The 16741-nt window shown below is 36.0% G+C and overlaps 2 protein-coding genes across 4 annotated transcripts; one reads left to right on the top strand and one right to left on the bottom strand.

The window, feature by feature from the left end:
* Window positions 1-711: 711 nt before the first annotated feature.
* LOC118738928 (zinc finger protein 706-like) lies at window positions 712-3230 on the bottom strand. 2 transcript variants are annotated; one of them, XM_036469979.1, is made up of 3 exons: window positions 3016-3230; window positions 1277-1459; window positions 712-1212 (listed from the first exon to the last, which is right to left on the bottom strand). In XM_036469979.1, the coding sequence occupies exons 2-3, from the start codon at window positions 1418-1420 to the stop codon at window positions 1123-1125; spliced, it is 234 nt and encodes a 77-aa protein (XP_036325872.1). In that variant the 5' UTR covers window positions 1421-1459; window positions 3016-3230; the 3' UTR covers window positions 712-1122. The 2 variants fall into 2 exon arrangements, with proteins under 2 accessions (XP_036325872.1, XP_036325873.1); XM_036469980.1 differs by lacking the exon at window positions 3016-3230 and adding an exon at window positions 2644-2738.
* A 2189-nt stretch (window positions 3231-5419) lies between these two features.
* Window positions 5420-11976, top strand: LOC118738915. Of its 2 annotated transcripts, none has more exons than XM_036469964.1 (7): window positions 5420-5494; window positions 5840-5999; window positions 6089-6186; window positions 6762-6832; window positions 6911-9715; window positions 9909-10121; window positions 10178-11976. In XM_036469964.1, the coding sequence occupies exons 2-7, from the start codon at window positions 5953-5955 to the stop codon at window positions 10424-10426; spliced, it is 3483 nt and encodes a 1160-aa protein (XP_036325857.1). In that variant the 5' UTR covers window positions 5420-5494; window positions 5840-5952; the 3' UTR covers window positions 10427-11976. The 2 variants fall into 2 exon arrangements, with proteins under 2 accessions (XP_036325857.1, XP_036325858.1); XM_036469965.1 differs by having other exon boundaries at window positions 5427-5494; window positions 5790-5999.
* The last annotated feature ends 4765 nt before the right edge of the window (window positions 11977-16741 follow it).

Raw genomic sequence — 16741 nt, 5'->3', positions numbered from 1 at the left:
TGCAATTTTATATGAACATTGAAGTCAGTTATTTTTTTACTTAAGAATTAATTGTGTTGTTGTTATTGTAACAGCATACAAACTCCCCAAAGAGTTTTTGGGGGTTGATGCTGGAGTAACACTCATTGACCAGATATGTATCAGGGTCGTTCCGGTTACGTAGACCCGACTGTCCTGTTTCATTATCTTTGCATGTCTGAAAGCATCTACTACACAATAGTGACCAAAAGCTCAAGAAAGTTTATGTAAAGCATATTCGCTCAACTTCGATATTGTTGTTGTAGCTGCAACATCGCATCGTAGCAAACACTTTACATCTCCAAAGTCTGTTCTTTTTCAAATCATATTTATTGAATTTCATCATATATCAATTAAAACATAATTTCACTACTTTAAAAATACATAGGCAAATTTATACATGAGGAGAATATGAGCCAATGTGGGAATTAATTGCAACATCATGAGAATGTGCAATTTACATAGTACAAAATTGTGTATGTATGTATTTATGTATGTTGGTTTGACACAATACTAAATTTATATGTATGTATGTATTTACGTTTATATTAATCATTTACTACGCTTTACACAAATGGGTTGAAGGTTTCATTTGTAATTGCGCTTTTTAACAATCTTACTCTTAAATATAGTATATATGTATGTAGAATATCATCGTGCAATGCCAGAAGAAATTGAGTAGGTATGTAATAGTTATTATAAAAAAGCTGCAATCAATTGCAATTGTTTTTATTGTTTTTTTCTTTTGCGTTTAAAGACATCGGAAGCAAAGCAGCAGCGCGGCAGTAACAAACCACTTCACGTATGCATGTATGTACACATGTGCTATTACAAAATTTATGCATTATTTTTTTTTTTCTTTTTGTTTAATTTTGGGTGCATTTTATTAGTTTGTTTTCAAGTAGCAAAGAAAAATATTTCACTAATTTTGTATACCAAAAAATCACTGTTTAATAAATAAAAAAAAGTTCAGTTTCGTCATCGCCGGGGTAGATCATGTAACTCCATGATATTCCTACTAGTGTATTCAAACTTTTTATCATGATTTTGGCAATGTCAATGTGAATAACTGAAGCGCTGACAATAGTGTTAACACAACTCCGCTTATACATCCTTCAAATCTAGCGGCATCTCATTTTTGGGATGTTTATTCTCAAAGTGTTGTTTGTACGTTTTTGGATCGGGCATTTGCGACTTTAGGGGAGGGGGGAAAGTTAGATTAGATGTATATGAAAAGAAATGTATATTAGTAGGGTACCTTGCAAACCGCGCATACATGAACGAGCGCCTTTTGTGCTGCCTTCTTCTGATCAGTGGCACTGTGGCCTTGCTGCTTCTTCATTTTGGCTTGTTTTTCTTGAGCCTTGGCTTGCGATTGAATTTTTTGATGTCCGCGAGCCATTTTGTTGATGTTTTGTTAAATAACACGTCTTACTATTAGCTGCAACAAAAGAGGTTTTAAAGACATAAGTTAATGTTAAAAAATACAAAGTTTAAAGTTGATTTGAGGGAGTTTAATCTGTTCTAAAAATACTTAGTGAAATTTTGGTTGAAATTTCCACTCTCCGCTCTGTTTATTTGGAGCATTGCTTACACCCGATTTACATGATTCAAGTACTTGAAAGCAATTCTTGCTCATTCTCTTTTGTATTTTCTATTTGCTTTTACACACTTCAATTCTGTTGAATTCCAAGTCTTTGGTTCTTTAAATGGGGGACAACGAAAATGTCAAAATCAAAGAAAGAAAGTTCAAACAACTTGACGGTACAGACCTTTTCTTCTCATCCCCTCTCTTCCACATGCGAGCAGAATTGAATTCAATACTTGAACTGTGTAAAAACCGTCTTAGTCTTTCTGGCAGTCGATGCATTTTTGGAATGCAAAAGCGGTATTCTTCCAGCAATATTCGAACGCATGTGTATGCATTTGCGTAAATATTTTTTATATATAGCTAATTTTTTTACTATGCTAGTAGGAATGCCGTTAAAATACCTAAACAAAATTGATAGGTCAAATGTAAATTTTGTTAACAGGTTTTTGAAAACTTTCCCCTGCAGATGCTATTTACGTACTTATATCGTCGTTTAAACTACAAAACCGCGTATCGTCATTCTGCAAAACCGCGTAACTGACATTCGCTGCCAAACATTGGATTTGCTCACACAAGCTCTTGACTCAGTCCTCATCCATTCGTCCTGAAATAGTATACTGGCCAGAAATGCGATTGCTTTATAAAAAAGTTAACCATTTTGAAATATTAGTGTTTTTACTCTCTAAAAATAATTTATGCAACCTCACATGCGCGGTTTTGCATAATCTTGATATGCGGTTTTGCATTTTGTTGATAAGTGGTTTTGTACTTTAAACGACGATATGCATTTTGCTATGCGTTTACAACAACCTAGTAAACGTGGCAAAGCGATGTAAATTTTATTGCGGAAAATCCAGTAAATCATATAAACAAAGAACGTCGCGCAGTAATCACGACGCAGCAGCGCACATAACCGTATACATACACATGTTTTTAATCAATATAACAATCGCTCTTTCTTAAGCCTGCTTTACTATTTGCTTTATTTAGGATTTCAACGCAATGCATTAAATTAATATATATATGAGTATTGCCTTCGTGTTTGTCCAGTAGCAAGGCGCCTTGCTCAGTAGTTAGCGTTTTCGTTCATTTTGCACAATTGTACATATAAGGAATGAAACACGCGCAGCGACCACGTTCTTTGAAGCAGCGTTGGTCACATTTATTGCATATTTTTCACCGACATACCTAAACGCTTTTGTCCATTAAAATAAAGACGCCAGCCTTTTGGTAAATAGAACTGCACTTTCTTAGTTAATTGAAAGTAAAACAAGTTTTACACAACCGATCAAAACAAAATTACATTTCGAACAATTTAGTTACTGTGGTAAAAGCAGCAATGCCTGCGTTGACGCAAACTTCTACGCAGGTGCTGACACAAGCAGTGCCCTTCCATTACAACTTACTTAAATTTTACAGCGTGGTTGATCCCCTCTTGAAAAATACAATATTCATAAAATGCAATAGCAATTCGAGTGAAACACGGCACTAAAATAAAAAGCACTGTATTTTATGTCTTTTATTATATCCGAAATTATTTGCAACTGAATTTTTGTAATCAATTTCTCCCGTGCTGCTTTTGTGCTTTGCTAAAAAGTGAATTCGTGGATTTCTGCTTCACGCCACAAATTGTCATATGAATTCGCCTTGTGATAAATGAACGGACAGAGTTCATTCATGACATTTATTTATAAAGGGTAAAGTACACCACACAAGCGGCTTGTCAAACATACTTCAAGTTGTTAAAAGTATCTGTAAGATGGCTATTTTTGCGGGTTTTATCACTTAAACAATTTTGAATTGAATTTTACATCCAAGTACATAATAACAAATATTTTAATAGAAAATAGCTAAATTTTTGCTTTTATATTAAAATATCAATAACGTTGCCGCCACGAAGTTATCGAACAAATGAAAATGTAGCTGTCAAAGTACCAAGTTGCTGGTAATATTTATCAAGATAAAAGCTTTGATTATTATATTGCTTTCCAAGAGCAATATGCGGTCTCCATTGGCAAAATTTTGCCTGATAACATTATCAAGATAAAAACTTTTTCCTGTGGAGACAGTAAGTAACGTAATCTCTCGGTGAAAATTCCGTTGGGAATGAGGCGATTTTACCATACATAAAGCAAGCAGTTTTTGACAAGGCGTTTGAAGGATATTTGAACAAAAATTAAATTTTTTTATTTTTCTGGCCGCTATGCTGATAATTGTTCAAACCGCTTTAAAGCATGAACAAACTAACAAGATCACGCAATCAAAAGAGAAAAAAGTAAATTTCTGAGCGTTTTTGATGCATGCCCAAGAATGAAAACAAACAAGGAAAACAAAAAAAAAGTGCTGTGATTTGAATGGTATTGCCATTCAGCATCCAAAAGTTTTCTGGTTCAGCCAATCAGAAAGAGGCGTTTATAAATTTATATTCCCAAAAATATAAAAAATTGAGAATTTTCAAAAAATATCAAAATTATATGCATGTATGCTTGTCATAAAAGAGGTCAATGAGATAGTTAGTTGTTTCTTATTATGCCTTAATGCCCGCTGAGATAAACAGCACATACGAACTAAGCATTTTTAAGTCTCTAAGTAAACCATATGCTCTAATATCATGAAGCAGACATTCGTACAAAAAAATCTAACATAGGAAATAAGCTAATTTCGTTTTATTTGACCAAGGTTTAGCTATTAGCTAGTGCTGTTTGAATAAAATACGCCTATTCGTATTCATTATTAGAAATAATAAGTAAAAATAAATAAACGTCGTTTATAAACGTTCTCTGATTTTAGCTCTCATTCGAGCTGGCGGGATGTTGTAAAAAATTCTACGAAAAAGGAATATTTTCACAAAACCCTTCTCAACCTGTCAAACAGTCACTTTGCGGACCTGTTTACACATTCGCATAAGGGCGGCCTTCCCGTAGCAGTCTCGTAAACTTACGAGTTTACACAGTTTAGGACTTTACGAGTTTAAGGGAATCCCCTAAATGTAAATAAAAAGAAAAACATGTTCGACAAGCTGCTTGTGTGGTGTATTTCGCTTTTAAAAATTAACGTTCACAAATTAACGGAAATTGGTCCGTAAGTGCTCATTTACACACGACAACTTTTGTAGCGGCAACACGATGCCTGTTGTATATAGAGAAGAGAGCGACGAGTGAAGGAGAGGCAGAGAACTTGTAATAATTATTTTATTTTAATAAAACCATTTGTAAAATGGCTCGTAACAAATGTTTTTGCAAGATTTAAACGCTTAAAAAATTTAGAAAATATGCTATTTCACATCCAAGTACATAATAAAAATGATTTCAACAAAAAAAAACAGCTAAATTTTTGCTTTTATAATATAACATCAATAATGTTGCCGCCACGAAGTTTTCGTGCAAATGAAAATGTTTTAAACTGGCACTGAAAATCTGGCCCTAAAACCAGTAAAAAGGCGGGCCATGCCCTTGATTCAATAATAAAAGGTGTGCTCAGAAAACAGTTTTCTCGTCCCCTCTTGACAAAATCGGCTCCTTTAACAAGTCACTGTGACTGCGTTTGTGTGTGTAACCTTTTGTAAGGGAGTGTCAAAACTCTAAGGTCACTAGTGAGCAAATCTTTAACTATTGAATCATGGGCCAGCCCACCCATTTCTAGCTCAACGCAAGGCTCAATAGGCCCATGGCACAAACGGGCCCTATTCTTTACTTGTCCCAGTCAAGGACCCACTCAGATCCACTGGTTCAAATATCGATACATATTAATGAGTAATCGATAAAATTTTAGTACTGCAATCAACAACTTTCGTACACCTTCGACAGTTCTTTGTAATCGCTCAACGAGCAGCTGGATTAAAATTGTAGGGAGAGCTGCATATTTTCGGTTTTATTTATAAAATAGGTGAATAATTCCACTTGAAAAAGGCAACAATTATGTGTATTAGCAGATAGTGGATGTGAAATTGTGAATTGCATAATAATGTTTTAAAAATTAAGTGAAAAATTAATTAAGTGGGGAAAAATAGCAAATTGAAGTAAATAGGGCGACTTTGTTTTTTTTTCTCTACATGATTGGCATTTTATGGAAAGGGGAAATGGGAACGCAGCCGTGATTTCATTGCTTTTTTGTCGCAAATATATTTTAGTTAATTTTTATAAACTCTGAATTTTCTTTAGTATTTTTTTTATTTATTTAGTTAGTAAAAGCACGCTAATAGTTTTTAAATATACATACGCCAATAAACAGCAGTAGCAAAAGCCCTCTACTGAAGACCTACAACGGGTGGATGAAGCGTTGAAGTGGAGCTTGGAAGTCACAAAAGTTTGCCTATTAAAGCGACGGAAAAAGAGAGAGTAACAATGGACATTTTGGACATCGATGAAGCGTTGAAAGATGATTCTTTTATGTACGTAAGACCCCGCATAGCATGCAGCTCTCTTGAAGAATAAGCAATATATCCGTTTTGTTTTTATTTGTATTGATTTATTTGCGCAGCTGCTTGGAAGATAAAACACACGATGACGTTTCGAACATATTGCAGCAATGGAAAAGCAACAATTGTCCGCTACCAACGCAATATCAGCAGGAACAAGGTAAGCAAGCTATTGTGTGCCAATAAAGTTGTGATAATTTAATATGTTTGTAAAATGTGCTTAATTATTTATGTAAGTATGTAGGGGTGTCGGGCTGTAAGTACATAAATAAACATGTACCTTTGTATGTAGTTATGGCGTTAAAATGTCGCGTGCGGCATCAAGTGGTTGATTGTGTGCTAACGGTCAGTAGCAATTTAACGGCAAAAATCCAACTATGTCAATGACTCATTCGCTTCTTTTGCTTTTTCTTACTGTTTGGCCCTGAAGCCCACACCAGCTTACACATTCATTTCCATATGTTAATATCTTTAAGATTTCTTTCTGTGCAAATTTCAGCCAGCTAACAATGTGTTCACATACATACAAAGTGCATATTTTATTTAGTACACCGCAGTGCCGGACGTCTGCAATAGTTATCGCATTCCATAAATGGTGCGGTATTACAAGCTAATTATAATTCTGAACTTTTTCTTTTTGTCATTGCAACTATCAATCGCATGTAATGGTTAAAATTGGCCACCCACACAAATGGAATGGATACGCTATGCCCATAAAAATATTACAACGCTTAGCTTACAAACTAAACTCGAGAACATTTACGCGTCCTCGCAGGAAGTTGGCGCAAAATCTTGAATCGCCCTTTGTAAGTACATATTATTAATAAAGATTATTTACTCATTTCCTAAATGTGATTCTGTGCTATTTTTAACCAATTCTTCAGGCACACACCTCTGGTAGTAATGGTGCACAATCAACGCTTCCAACTCATTCCGAACAGCTGTCACATAAATTTACCATTGCCACGCCTCAGACGCCGATTTTCAATCTGGAAATTGGCGGTCTAGTTACAACGATGCATAAGTCATTTTTGCAAGACACGTCACCCCCCTCATCCATTTGTTCCTCCATGGATATGTCAATGGAGCGCATGAATAACTCACTAATCACATCAGCGGACTTTACTAACATAAGCTTTCTACAATCGACACAAAGCCTAGATTTCAACGAGCCAATGCTAAATGGTGGCGAATTGTTCAACTTAGCCAATAAGACAACCAGTGATGGTTATACGTTAAGCGACATGATACGCGATAGGAAAGCACTCGAATCGCTAACAATGTCGGGCGATGGCACACTCATAAAAGATTCGCATATCGGTCAGATCGATGATATATCACTTGCGCTCAGCAAAACGGCATCGGGTTACAGTACCATGGACAATTCCACGGAGAGCATGCAGGATGAGCAACAGCAGGGTAATGGTATAAATGCGGCGGCCAATGCTATCACAGTGGATGTTGGTGGCGGTAGCTTGCTTGACGGCAAAAACAACATTATGCATCGTACAATGCTACTTAGTGATGATGTAATCAGTGATACATCTTTTGATTTGGTTGAAAGCAGTTTGTGTGAAAGCATCGAAAATGGAAATGGAAATAACCCATCAACTGTACCCACATCCGCTAAACTCATCAACGAGACGTTCAAGAAGCCATGGCCAATGAACGAGACTGTTTGTCTTCCCACAAAAGCCAATGCAACATTCGAATTTAAACAGCTGACACCAGATCCGCGTTTAGCGTCAGAAACGCGTTGTGAAACTCCAGAAAATTTGGCCGAAACAGTTGCCGCACGCAAGTTCTACGAGTCAACACCTCATGCTGCTAGCATGGGCAAAGACGCTCAGCATCTTACACCTACGACCTCGAAGTTAACAATAGATGAGGGCAATCTTTCGCCTATAGTGGGCTCGCCGGAGAAATTGAATGCAGCACGCGTGCTGAATGAAACCTTCGGCCAGGAGTCGGACGTCAAGAAAGTGAATTCGAAAACATTTTCAGGCACTTTGCCACGTCTTGAGAGTATCGAACAAATGTTAGATAATATTGAAAATCCCAATGAGACTTACGAGAAAGTATCTGCGCGCACACAAGAGCTGCAACAAAGCGCGGCCGACATACAAATGCAAAATGTATTGGAGCTCGCGCACGCTGAGGAAGAGCTTTTGGCAAGCAATAACGATCAGGAATTTGAGCATATGCTGGAAGAATTCAGTAAGGTGGAAGTAAATGCTGAGCATGTGAAAATGAAGAAATCGCTGGAGACAATAAAACGACGCTTCCATCGGGACACCATTGCTTTGGGAAGAGCACCAGCCTTGCAACACGGCGCTGATAGTAATATTCATGCCGTCGATATACACGAGAAAATAGTTGAAACGAATGGCGCTGACTGTCAAAATGATTCGAGGCGTAATGGCAGTTACAGCAAACTGGATATAAACGCCAGCTTGGAGCTTAAGCGTTCATTATTGAACGATTGCTCAGCGCCTTCTGGTTTATCCTCACCATCCCCCTCATCCGCATCGGTATCCGCCTCATCGGCGGCTTCCTCGATAACGGTCAGTGGTGGCGCCAACGTCAATGCAACGAGTGAACGACTGCTAAGTCGTCGCAGCCGGCTATATGATAATATAAATCTTTCAACAATTTCCGCTGGCAGCGATAATCATCATTCGCCATCCCGTTCACTGGGTGCTTCATTCACAGTACATAAGCGTGAAGATAACAAGCATGAAAATTGTGCAATTGCCGCAGATACAGCTACTATAGCGGGTGCACCGAAAGAGACTGAACAAAGAGATGAAGAAAAAGAAGAGAATTTGGGAAAGACGGATGAAGCGCATGAAAATGTACACGGATCAGGGGTATTGAACAATTACAACGTTATTGGCACTTACAGACTCTCAGAACGGCGCGAACGTGACCGTGATCGTTTTAAGACAATAAAAATTGTCAAAGGAAGCAGTGCGAATGACGATCTTGTAGCTGTAAATGTGCCTTGCATCGATGATGAAATTGCGTGTGAAGAGGGCGTATCTGACGACAGCGCTGCAGTCTTCAATAATAATAAATCAGAAATTGAAGCAGAAAAGGAAGCTGTGTCGGCAACTGGAAATCAAAACACCTTCAAGAAATCCACTACGGCATCAAAAATCAATCCGAATTTTTTAACATACAAGAAGCCGAAAGATAAACCAACACTCGGCGGAAATTTGCCGGAGATAGGATGCAACGCATTAGTCAGCAATGGGGAGCTCGAAAAGCCAAGAGAACCGCCCAGCCGTTTACGTTCACGTTCACGCCCGCGTTATATTTCCGGTTTACAAAAGATGACGGTGGTTAAAGCGATTTCGGCGGGCGATTTGGATCGTGCTACAGCGCCTGGCTTGCGACCGCCTAACGCCAGCGTCAGTCATGCTGGGCTCAACAGCTGTCAGGATGCTTGCGCTGAGAAGACTGCCACGAACACTAAATACCAACGCAACACGCAACCTTTGAAGACATCAACGGATGAGGTTAAATCCCCAATGGGCACCAAGTCAAAATCCTTCCACAACTTATCGAGTAATTTTGGTTTTAATGGCAACGCAAATGGCCTGTCGGCGGGACGCAACAGCAGTTTTGGCTTAAAAAAGCCCACCACTTTTGAAAGCAATGGTCTTTCCACAAACTCTGCGAGGGAGGTAAGTGGGTTTTTGTTTGCACTTCATTTTGGGTGACGAGGATTCGTTGTTTGCGAAAACTGTTTTTTCCCACATTTACAGCGTACTGGCAACGGTACGCCGAATGCCACGCTGCAGCCGGTACTTTCATAGTAACCGAATGTTTCTTAAACACACAGCCTAATAAAATAAGAAATAATATTTATACTTCCAGCAAGCCGACGAATCAGTTTTCAAGGTACCCAAGCTTATGTCCGGCCTACGAGCGCCTGGTGTGAAACGCGCCGGCTTGGTGCGGCCCTCCTCCGGTTACTATAGTCTCAACAGTCTTGCCGCCAAGGGTATGCCACCGTTGCCGCAAGCGCCACAAACACAGCCAGCGAATGATGCCGATTCTGATAGCGGCGGCAGGCATTCACCCACAGAAGTAAGTTACTTTTTGTAAATTCATATTATATGTAGTGTAAACTTATGCATTTGCAGAGCATGTCTTCGGCTTCATCGCGTAGTAGCTTACATAGTGGCGGCGGCGGTGGTAGCAATATTGGCAAGCCGGTTGCAGCCGCTACTGCTTCAAAGCCCGTATCTTTCGCCAACTCTAACACATTGAACCTGACTAAGATTACCACTGGTTCAACGGGTATACCGAAGCCATCTGGCCTGCGGCCGCCTACAACGAACATCAAGCGCAGCGGTTTGCCCAAGCCAGCCACAGCTATGGCGCGACGATAAACCGTATGTCACACACACATACTACATTGCAATACAAACAACTACGTATTTTATATATATTACTAAGCGACATACAGTATATTTACACGTTTGTAAATTACGCAAGCGGAATTTAGGCAAGTTGGCAATGTGACTATGAAATCAAATGAAAGAAATGTATTGAGCTGGAGGCATTTCTTTGTGCTCTTTTAAGTTGACACAACTAAGATTATTTTTTATATATACATACATATATTTAATTTTATTTCGACGCGAATTCGATTCTTGTACTTTATGTATTACTTAGAAGACAGAAACAAACGAAAGAGAACAATAACAAAAAATGAGCGAAATACTTATATCGTATACAATGATTATTAGATACTGAGAAATTTCAAATTCGAATATTAGCAATGCATATAATGAATAACTATTTCCCTAAGATAAATTATTATCAATTTCAATTATATGTATGTGCGTTAATTAAATTTAGACTAAAAAAAAAATACTATTAAATGATTTAACTAAAAACAAAACGGCGAACTTGAACTATTAAGAAACAGAGAGAAGAGAAACTGTGTTAAGGAAACTGCCGCGAAGAAAATGAGTGGCGATTCTAGCTGAGTGCTTCTGAGCGCTACCTCTTCTGAGCAGTTTCATCAGGGGACGCAAGAGAAGGGAAGAATGCCTTATTTTTCTGAAAATGTTAGAGGCGTGGCTGTTGTAGCTGGCCATCGATGACTCGTCGTAAGCGTAGTGGAGAACATGGAAAGTAATCGCCGTACAATGTTGTGACTTTCGTTCGTTTTCTCTTACTAAATTATGTATTTATAAAGCACGACGAACAAAATGAAATGGAAAACAATAACTACTGCTCACAAATATTAAAAACAAATTTACGAAAAGAAATGAAGTAAGATTAAAAGAAACTAAAATAAATGTATACTCTTTTGTTGCTAAACAATTAAAAGTAAGTGCTGATTAATTATTAAATAGTTTTTTTTTTATACATTCTGTTGCATTCAAAATCCTAAGTGTATTCATTAAATAAAAGCTTTTCATTGTCCAATTGCTTAAAACTTAATATATGCATACATACAACATTACATAACATAATTTCGTGCCAATTTCAATTGCTACAACAAACATTGTAAATCAGATTGTGTCATTTAGCATATCCATATAATGGTGCCGTTAAACGTTTGTTTATAAACCAGTGCATAAGCATAAAACAAGCTTAAGCTTACACGCCACCGCCACGTAAACTTTCGTCGTTTTACTGCTACACACTTAGTTTTGCTATGTACTCTACTATTGTGTTTTTGTTTTTTGCCTTATGATGCCAAGGTCAAATAAAAACTGCTTTTACGCAAATTTATCAGTGACTGCATAACTACAACAAAAGGTTACGTCAATTCGATAAGTGGCTCATCTGCTGAACACAATCACATACCCACAAAACATACATACATATAATATTTATATAGTATATTCATGTTTATAATATGTTTAGTTATATAAAAAAAATATACGCAAAATGTGCTTTACTCATTGCTTTTTGTTCACAAAAACGAAAATTGTTTATGCAGCATACATTTTCATATGTACGTACAATGATACAAATATTTTTTTGCATCAAACGTACGTACATATGTACATTCTTTTATATGTGCGCTTGAACTCCTGCAATTGCTCATTTTTTATGATCTTTGCCAACCGCTGTTATTTTGCGCTGCAGAAATTTTTGCTCGCTTTAAGCTGGAGTTTTTTTTGCTAAGTGTCGCCCTTAAGCTTAATTGAAATAACCGATCATATCAAATCGAATTGTCCAATCAAAATTGTTGCTTGGGGAAAATCTGCATGTGGGAAAGATATGCTGTTGATAGATTGACTTTTTTCTGACGTTTAAGGATTAGTGAATTTTAAATTGAAAATTATGGAAGTTCAAAATTAATCACCCTCAATGCGCGAGTCGTGTCGAATTCAAGTCGTTTTTCGAGAGTCGAATCGTATCGAAAATTTCACGTCATTGCCTAAAATTTCCACTCGACTAGTGTATTAAAACGGAAAAACTTGGCAGCACTGTACAATTTTCGACAATTTTCATCGTTTATTTATTTCAGCACGACAGTAGACAATGCCAATGTTGTCGAGTCGTACAATTTAGCCTAATTTGCGACTTACACAATGATGCTGAATATTGAACAATTAATCTTCTTAGTCTCGAAGATTCATTAGATAGAAATTAGCGAAAATGGACATTTATTTATTTATTTGTTTAATTATCTGCCGGACACTGTCCTCACAGATAAGCAGGAAAAAATAACACGTTATACAAAATTACAAAAAATCTATTTTTCTCATACACGGCGTTTACAGGAGAATTTACCCAGTAGCGAAAATGGTCACTGGTGACATCGGCACTAATGAGGTTTTAGTGACATCGTCGCTCTTGCTGTGAATCCTAAGCGACATATAGCTGACAGTGACACTGGTGAGAATGTCATGTAGGTGTACTCCTATCAAAGACGTATAACAGACAATGTCTTACAGCGGTCGCGCTACGGGGTTGCCAATACAATAGCAATACATTCACACTTTTTCACTAATACACTCACACAAAGACCATTAATGTTTTCTTAATTAATTGTCTGACAATTGTCTTCGTCATTGTCTTTGGACAGTAAATTGGACAATTCAGTCACGTCTTGGGTAATTTGAGAAAAAGAGACAAGGCAAAATCGCAAAAATTCGCTGAATTATGAAAAAGTGCATTGTGTTAGGATTTTTTAGTAAATAATATGAAATTCACGCCAAACGACACTAACGGCGCACAGTGGGGCAAAAAAGGTTGCTGTGGATAAATCAATTTTGGGAGCCCAAATATGAACCGATTTCAAGTTTCTTTTTTAAATAAAAGATAATTAAATTTCGCGTCGATCTATCCGTGGGGATTTTTAAAAAAGCTCTGGTTTTATTTATTTATGTTGAAAAATGAAAAAAAAAATCACGTTTGAATGCTTCCAATTTTTTGGAAAAGATTTGAAATTAATTCCAAATGCCTGTAATAATTTAAAAAACTATTCATAAACATTTTTCTATAGGAAATATTTAATTAAAAAACAGCTGTACCCATGATAAAAACATAGCAAGGTAGAACCGTTCTCTCAATTTGTCGGCCATGATTTTTTTTTGAAGTTTGCCAACATTTTAAAATCATATAAAAGTGAAAATATAAAATTGAAATTGTTCGAAATTGTTGTTGCTGGAGATTGAAAATGAAAATGTGTGTGTGAGTTTATGAGTAAATTTAAAAATTAAATTGTTTGGAAACGTCAAGAATTTTAAAAGTGACTCTTAGCGGTTCTACCTTACTATATTTTTATCATGGCTGTACCGAAATTTTTGAAATTTTGGACATCGACTCTATACCTTCAAAGGATGATAATAGAAGAAGAATAATTTCGATATGTCAAGGGGCACCTCCCATACAAACTAAAGTTTTCACACAACATATCTCTGAAAGTATTCATCGTAGAGTGCTGCAACTTAGTACAGAAACATATAATCGTATCGCAAATTTCACGTCATTGCCTAAAATTTCCACTCGACTAGTGTATTGTCTTTATAATTGTCTGGATGCCTACTTTACACTACAATTTTACAACTAATGCTGCTTTTACGTAAGACAATTTGAGTCAAGACAATTGAGAATATGTATTAGTTGTCAGAGCCAGCTATTCGATTGCAACAAGAATACTCAAAATTTTTAGTTTTGACGCAAAGTTTTTTTTTTAATTTCGGGACGAATTACACGCCTGGAACGGACTTCGAAAATGCAAGTACATAGAATACTTAATTATTTTGAGTTTCGAGCATAACCTCAAAAATATAAAAAACTTAATATTGCAAAATTTCGAGTAAATGGGAATGAAGTATCAATTTTGAATGAGGCCTCTTATTATCCGATTGTTAAAAGATATACAAAATTTATTTCCCGCTGTTAATGTTAATTTTTTGATGCTTGATTTTTTCTTGGCTGCAGGATAAATAAAAAGCATTATAATTATAGAAAAGACTTTTAAACCAAGAGCAGAGTTGTTTATTACAGAATTAAGTCAATAAGCATTAAAATTCAAGCTTTTAATTTTCGAATAGAACCTAAAAAAAAAAATACTGTAAAACACAAGATTCCAAAATTTAATGTGAGTTTCAACGCAATTTTGCCTAAAATTGATTTTCAATGAGGTCCTTTATTATTTCCTCATAAAAAGTACAGAAAATTTAATTCCCACTGATAATTATTAGTTTTATTTATTTATCCAAAGCTTACGTTCGAACAAAAAAACCTGTCTAGTTTAAAACGGTCTTTAACATTTAAGCAAAGTTGTTAAACAATTAAATCAATAAGCAATGCTTTGGAAAATTTTCGTTTCGGAACATCACCTCAAATTTTAAAAACCAAATTTCTACCAAAAATTTATTTCCAATAAGCAAAAGGGAATTAAAAAAATAGTTCCGACTGAAAAATATAAAGTTTGGTTGATTTTTTCATAGTTTCATCACAAAGTGCAACCGGCTTTTAGTGAAAACATGCATCAAGATAAAAAAGACTTCTAAAATACCCCACACGTTTCCTAACCCTGGTCTAACAATAAGCATATTTTTCCAGCAAGCAGATTTTGAGTAAAGCGATTGCTCCTTAAACTGCATATTCATACTTAAATACATAAAATCCGTTTTACGTGAAAGCTTTTCCAAGCAACATTCATTCTAAAATCATATTATGAGTATATATAAATAGGTTTAATTTTTCACAAAGAAACAAAAAAAAAATGTGCTACTTATTTGGTTTGAAAATCCAACATTAAAATTAGTTTTAAAAGTATATTTAAAAATTAACACATAATTACATTTAAAGTATTAACCTGCGATTTGGAAAATTTATTTTTATAAATTTTTATAACCCATTTTAAAGCATTTAAATAAAATTCCTTTGACAGTAGATCTTAATTAACCCTGTCTATTATTTAAATTATAACAAGAAAGGAATTGTGTCCATATTTGAAATCAAGCAACAGCATTGGATTTCAATTAAAACCAGAGAGGATAAACGATACTGATTTTCGAAGTTAGCTGCTGTAGAAAAAAGTCGCGGCACGTTTTCTAGACAAATCTAATGTACGTGGATCATCTTTCTTAAGAATATCCACCCCAGCCCCGACTTGTGTCTTCTTACTCATTGTAAAAGGACTTAATTATTTCAGGAAGTCACACTAACCTTGAAACAACACTCGACTGCAGTAGCGTTTTTTCCAGGGCCTCGGAACACAGATTTTTTTGTCATCGCTCCGCTCTAGCCCCGCTCAGGTATTTTATTTCGCTCCGAGCTCCGCTCCTGCTCCCAATAAAATTTGTTTAACTGACTTAAAAAAAGCAGGTTATGATAATGATGATTCGTCGGAACATTATTTTTTATGTATGGACCACGTTAACTGATTTCGATAATTGGAAGGGTGATTCCATACTAATTTGATCATTAATCATTGATCATTGGATCATGGAGAAATTAACGGTAATCCTAAATTTGTATATGAGAATTTAAGTCTGTCGTGTTTTTCGCTTAAAAATTACTAGTTATTTATTTATTTACTTATCGTCGCCTGGGTAAAAGATTGTCGTAATCGCAATTTTGACGATTTTATTATTATTATTACAAGCTTTTATGTATGCTTGTATGTATGTATGTACATATGTATCTTTGTATGTCCTGGAGCTTTGCAGTCAATATTTAACAAACTTCCCGATGAGCTACAGGCTTGAAATTTCAAACTTAGCTCAGTACTCGAGGACAATGCAATACAAAAGATGACTTAATCCGCTAGGTGGCGCAGGAGTCGAGATATTTGTAAAACCCGCATTTATGGTCTGATTTGGTTCATATTTGGAACATATATTACTTATATGAAAAGAAATAAATAAAAAAACTTTTGCCTGGTTCATATATAGAACATATATTACTTGCGTGAAAAGATTTAAATCCGCAAAAGATTTTGCTGATAGGTGGCGCAGGAGTCGGGATATTTGGAAAAACCGTGTTTATGATCCGATTTTATACTTTTTAGTTCTTGTTGTAATAAAAGCGTGTTTTTAGTTTTTTAGCTATAATTTTATTTAGTTCTAGATGCAGTTATATACCCTGCAAGAACAGCGACTATCATTTGACAAATCATTTGAGTGGCAACCCTACAAGAACAGTGACTATCATTTGACAAATCATTTGAGTGGCAAGACTGATAGAGATTTCTGTCACTGGCTGCCTACAAGTTTCTATCA

Source organism: Rhagoletis pomonella, unplaced genomic scaffold (assembly GCF_013731165.1).
Source record: "Rhagoletis pomonella isolate Grant_MI unplaced genomic scaffold, Rhpom_1.0 Rhpom_scaffold_00005, whole genome shotgun sequence".
In the NCBI taxonomy this organism is placed as follows: Eukaryota; Metazoa; Arthropoda; class Insecta; order Diptera; family Tephritidae; genus Rhagoletis; species Rhagoletis pomonella.
This window is presented reverse-complemented; position numbering and strand designations above follow the sequence as displayed.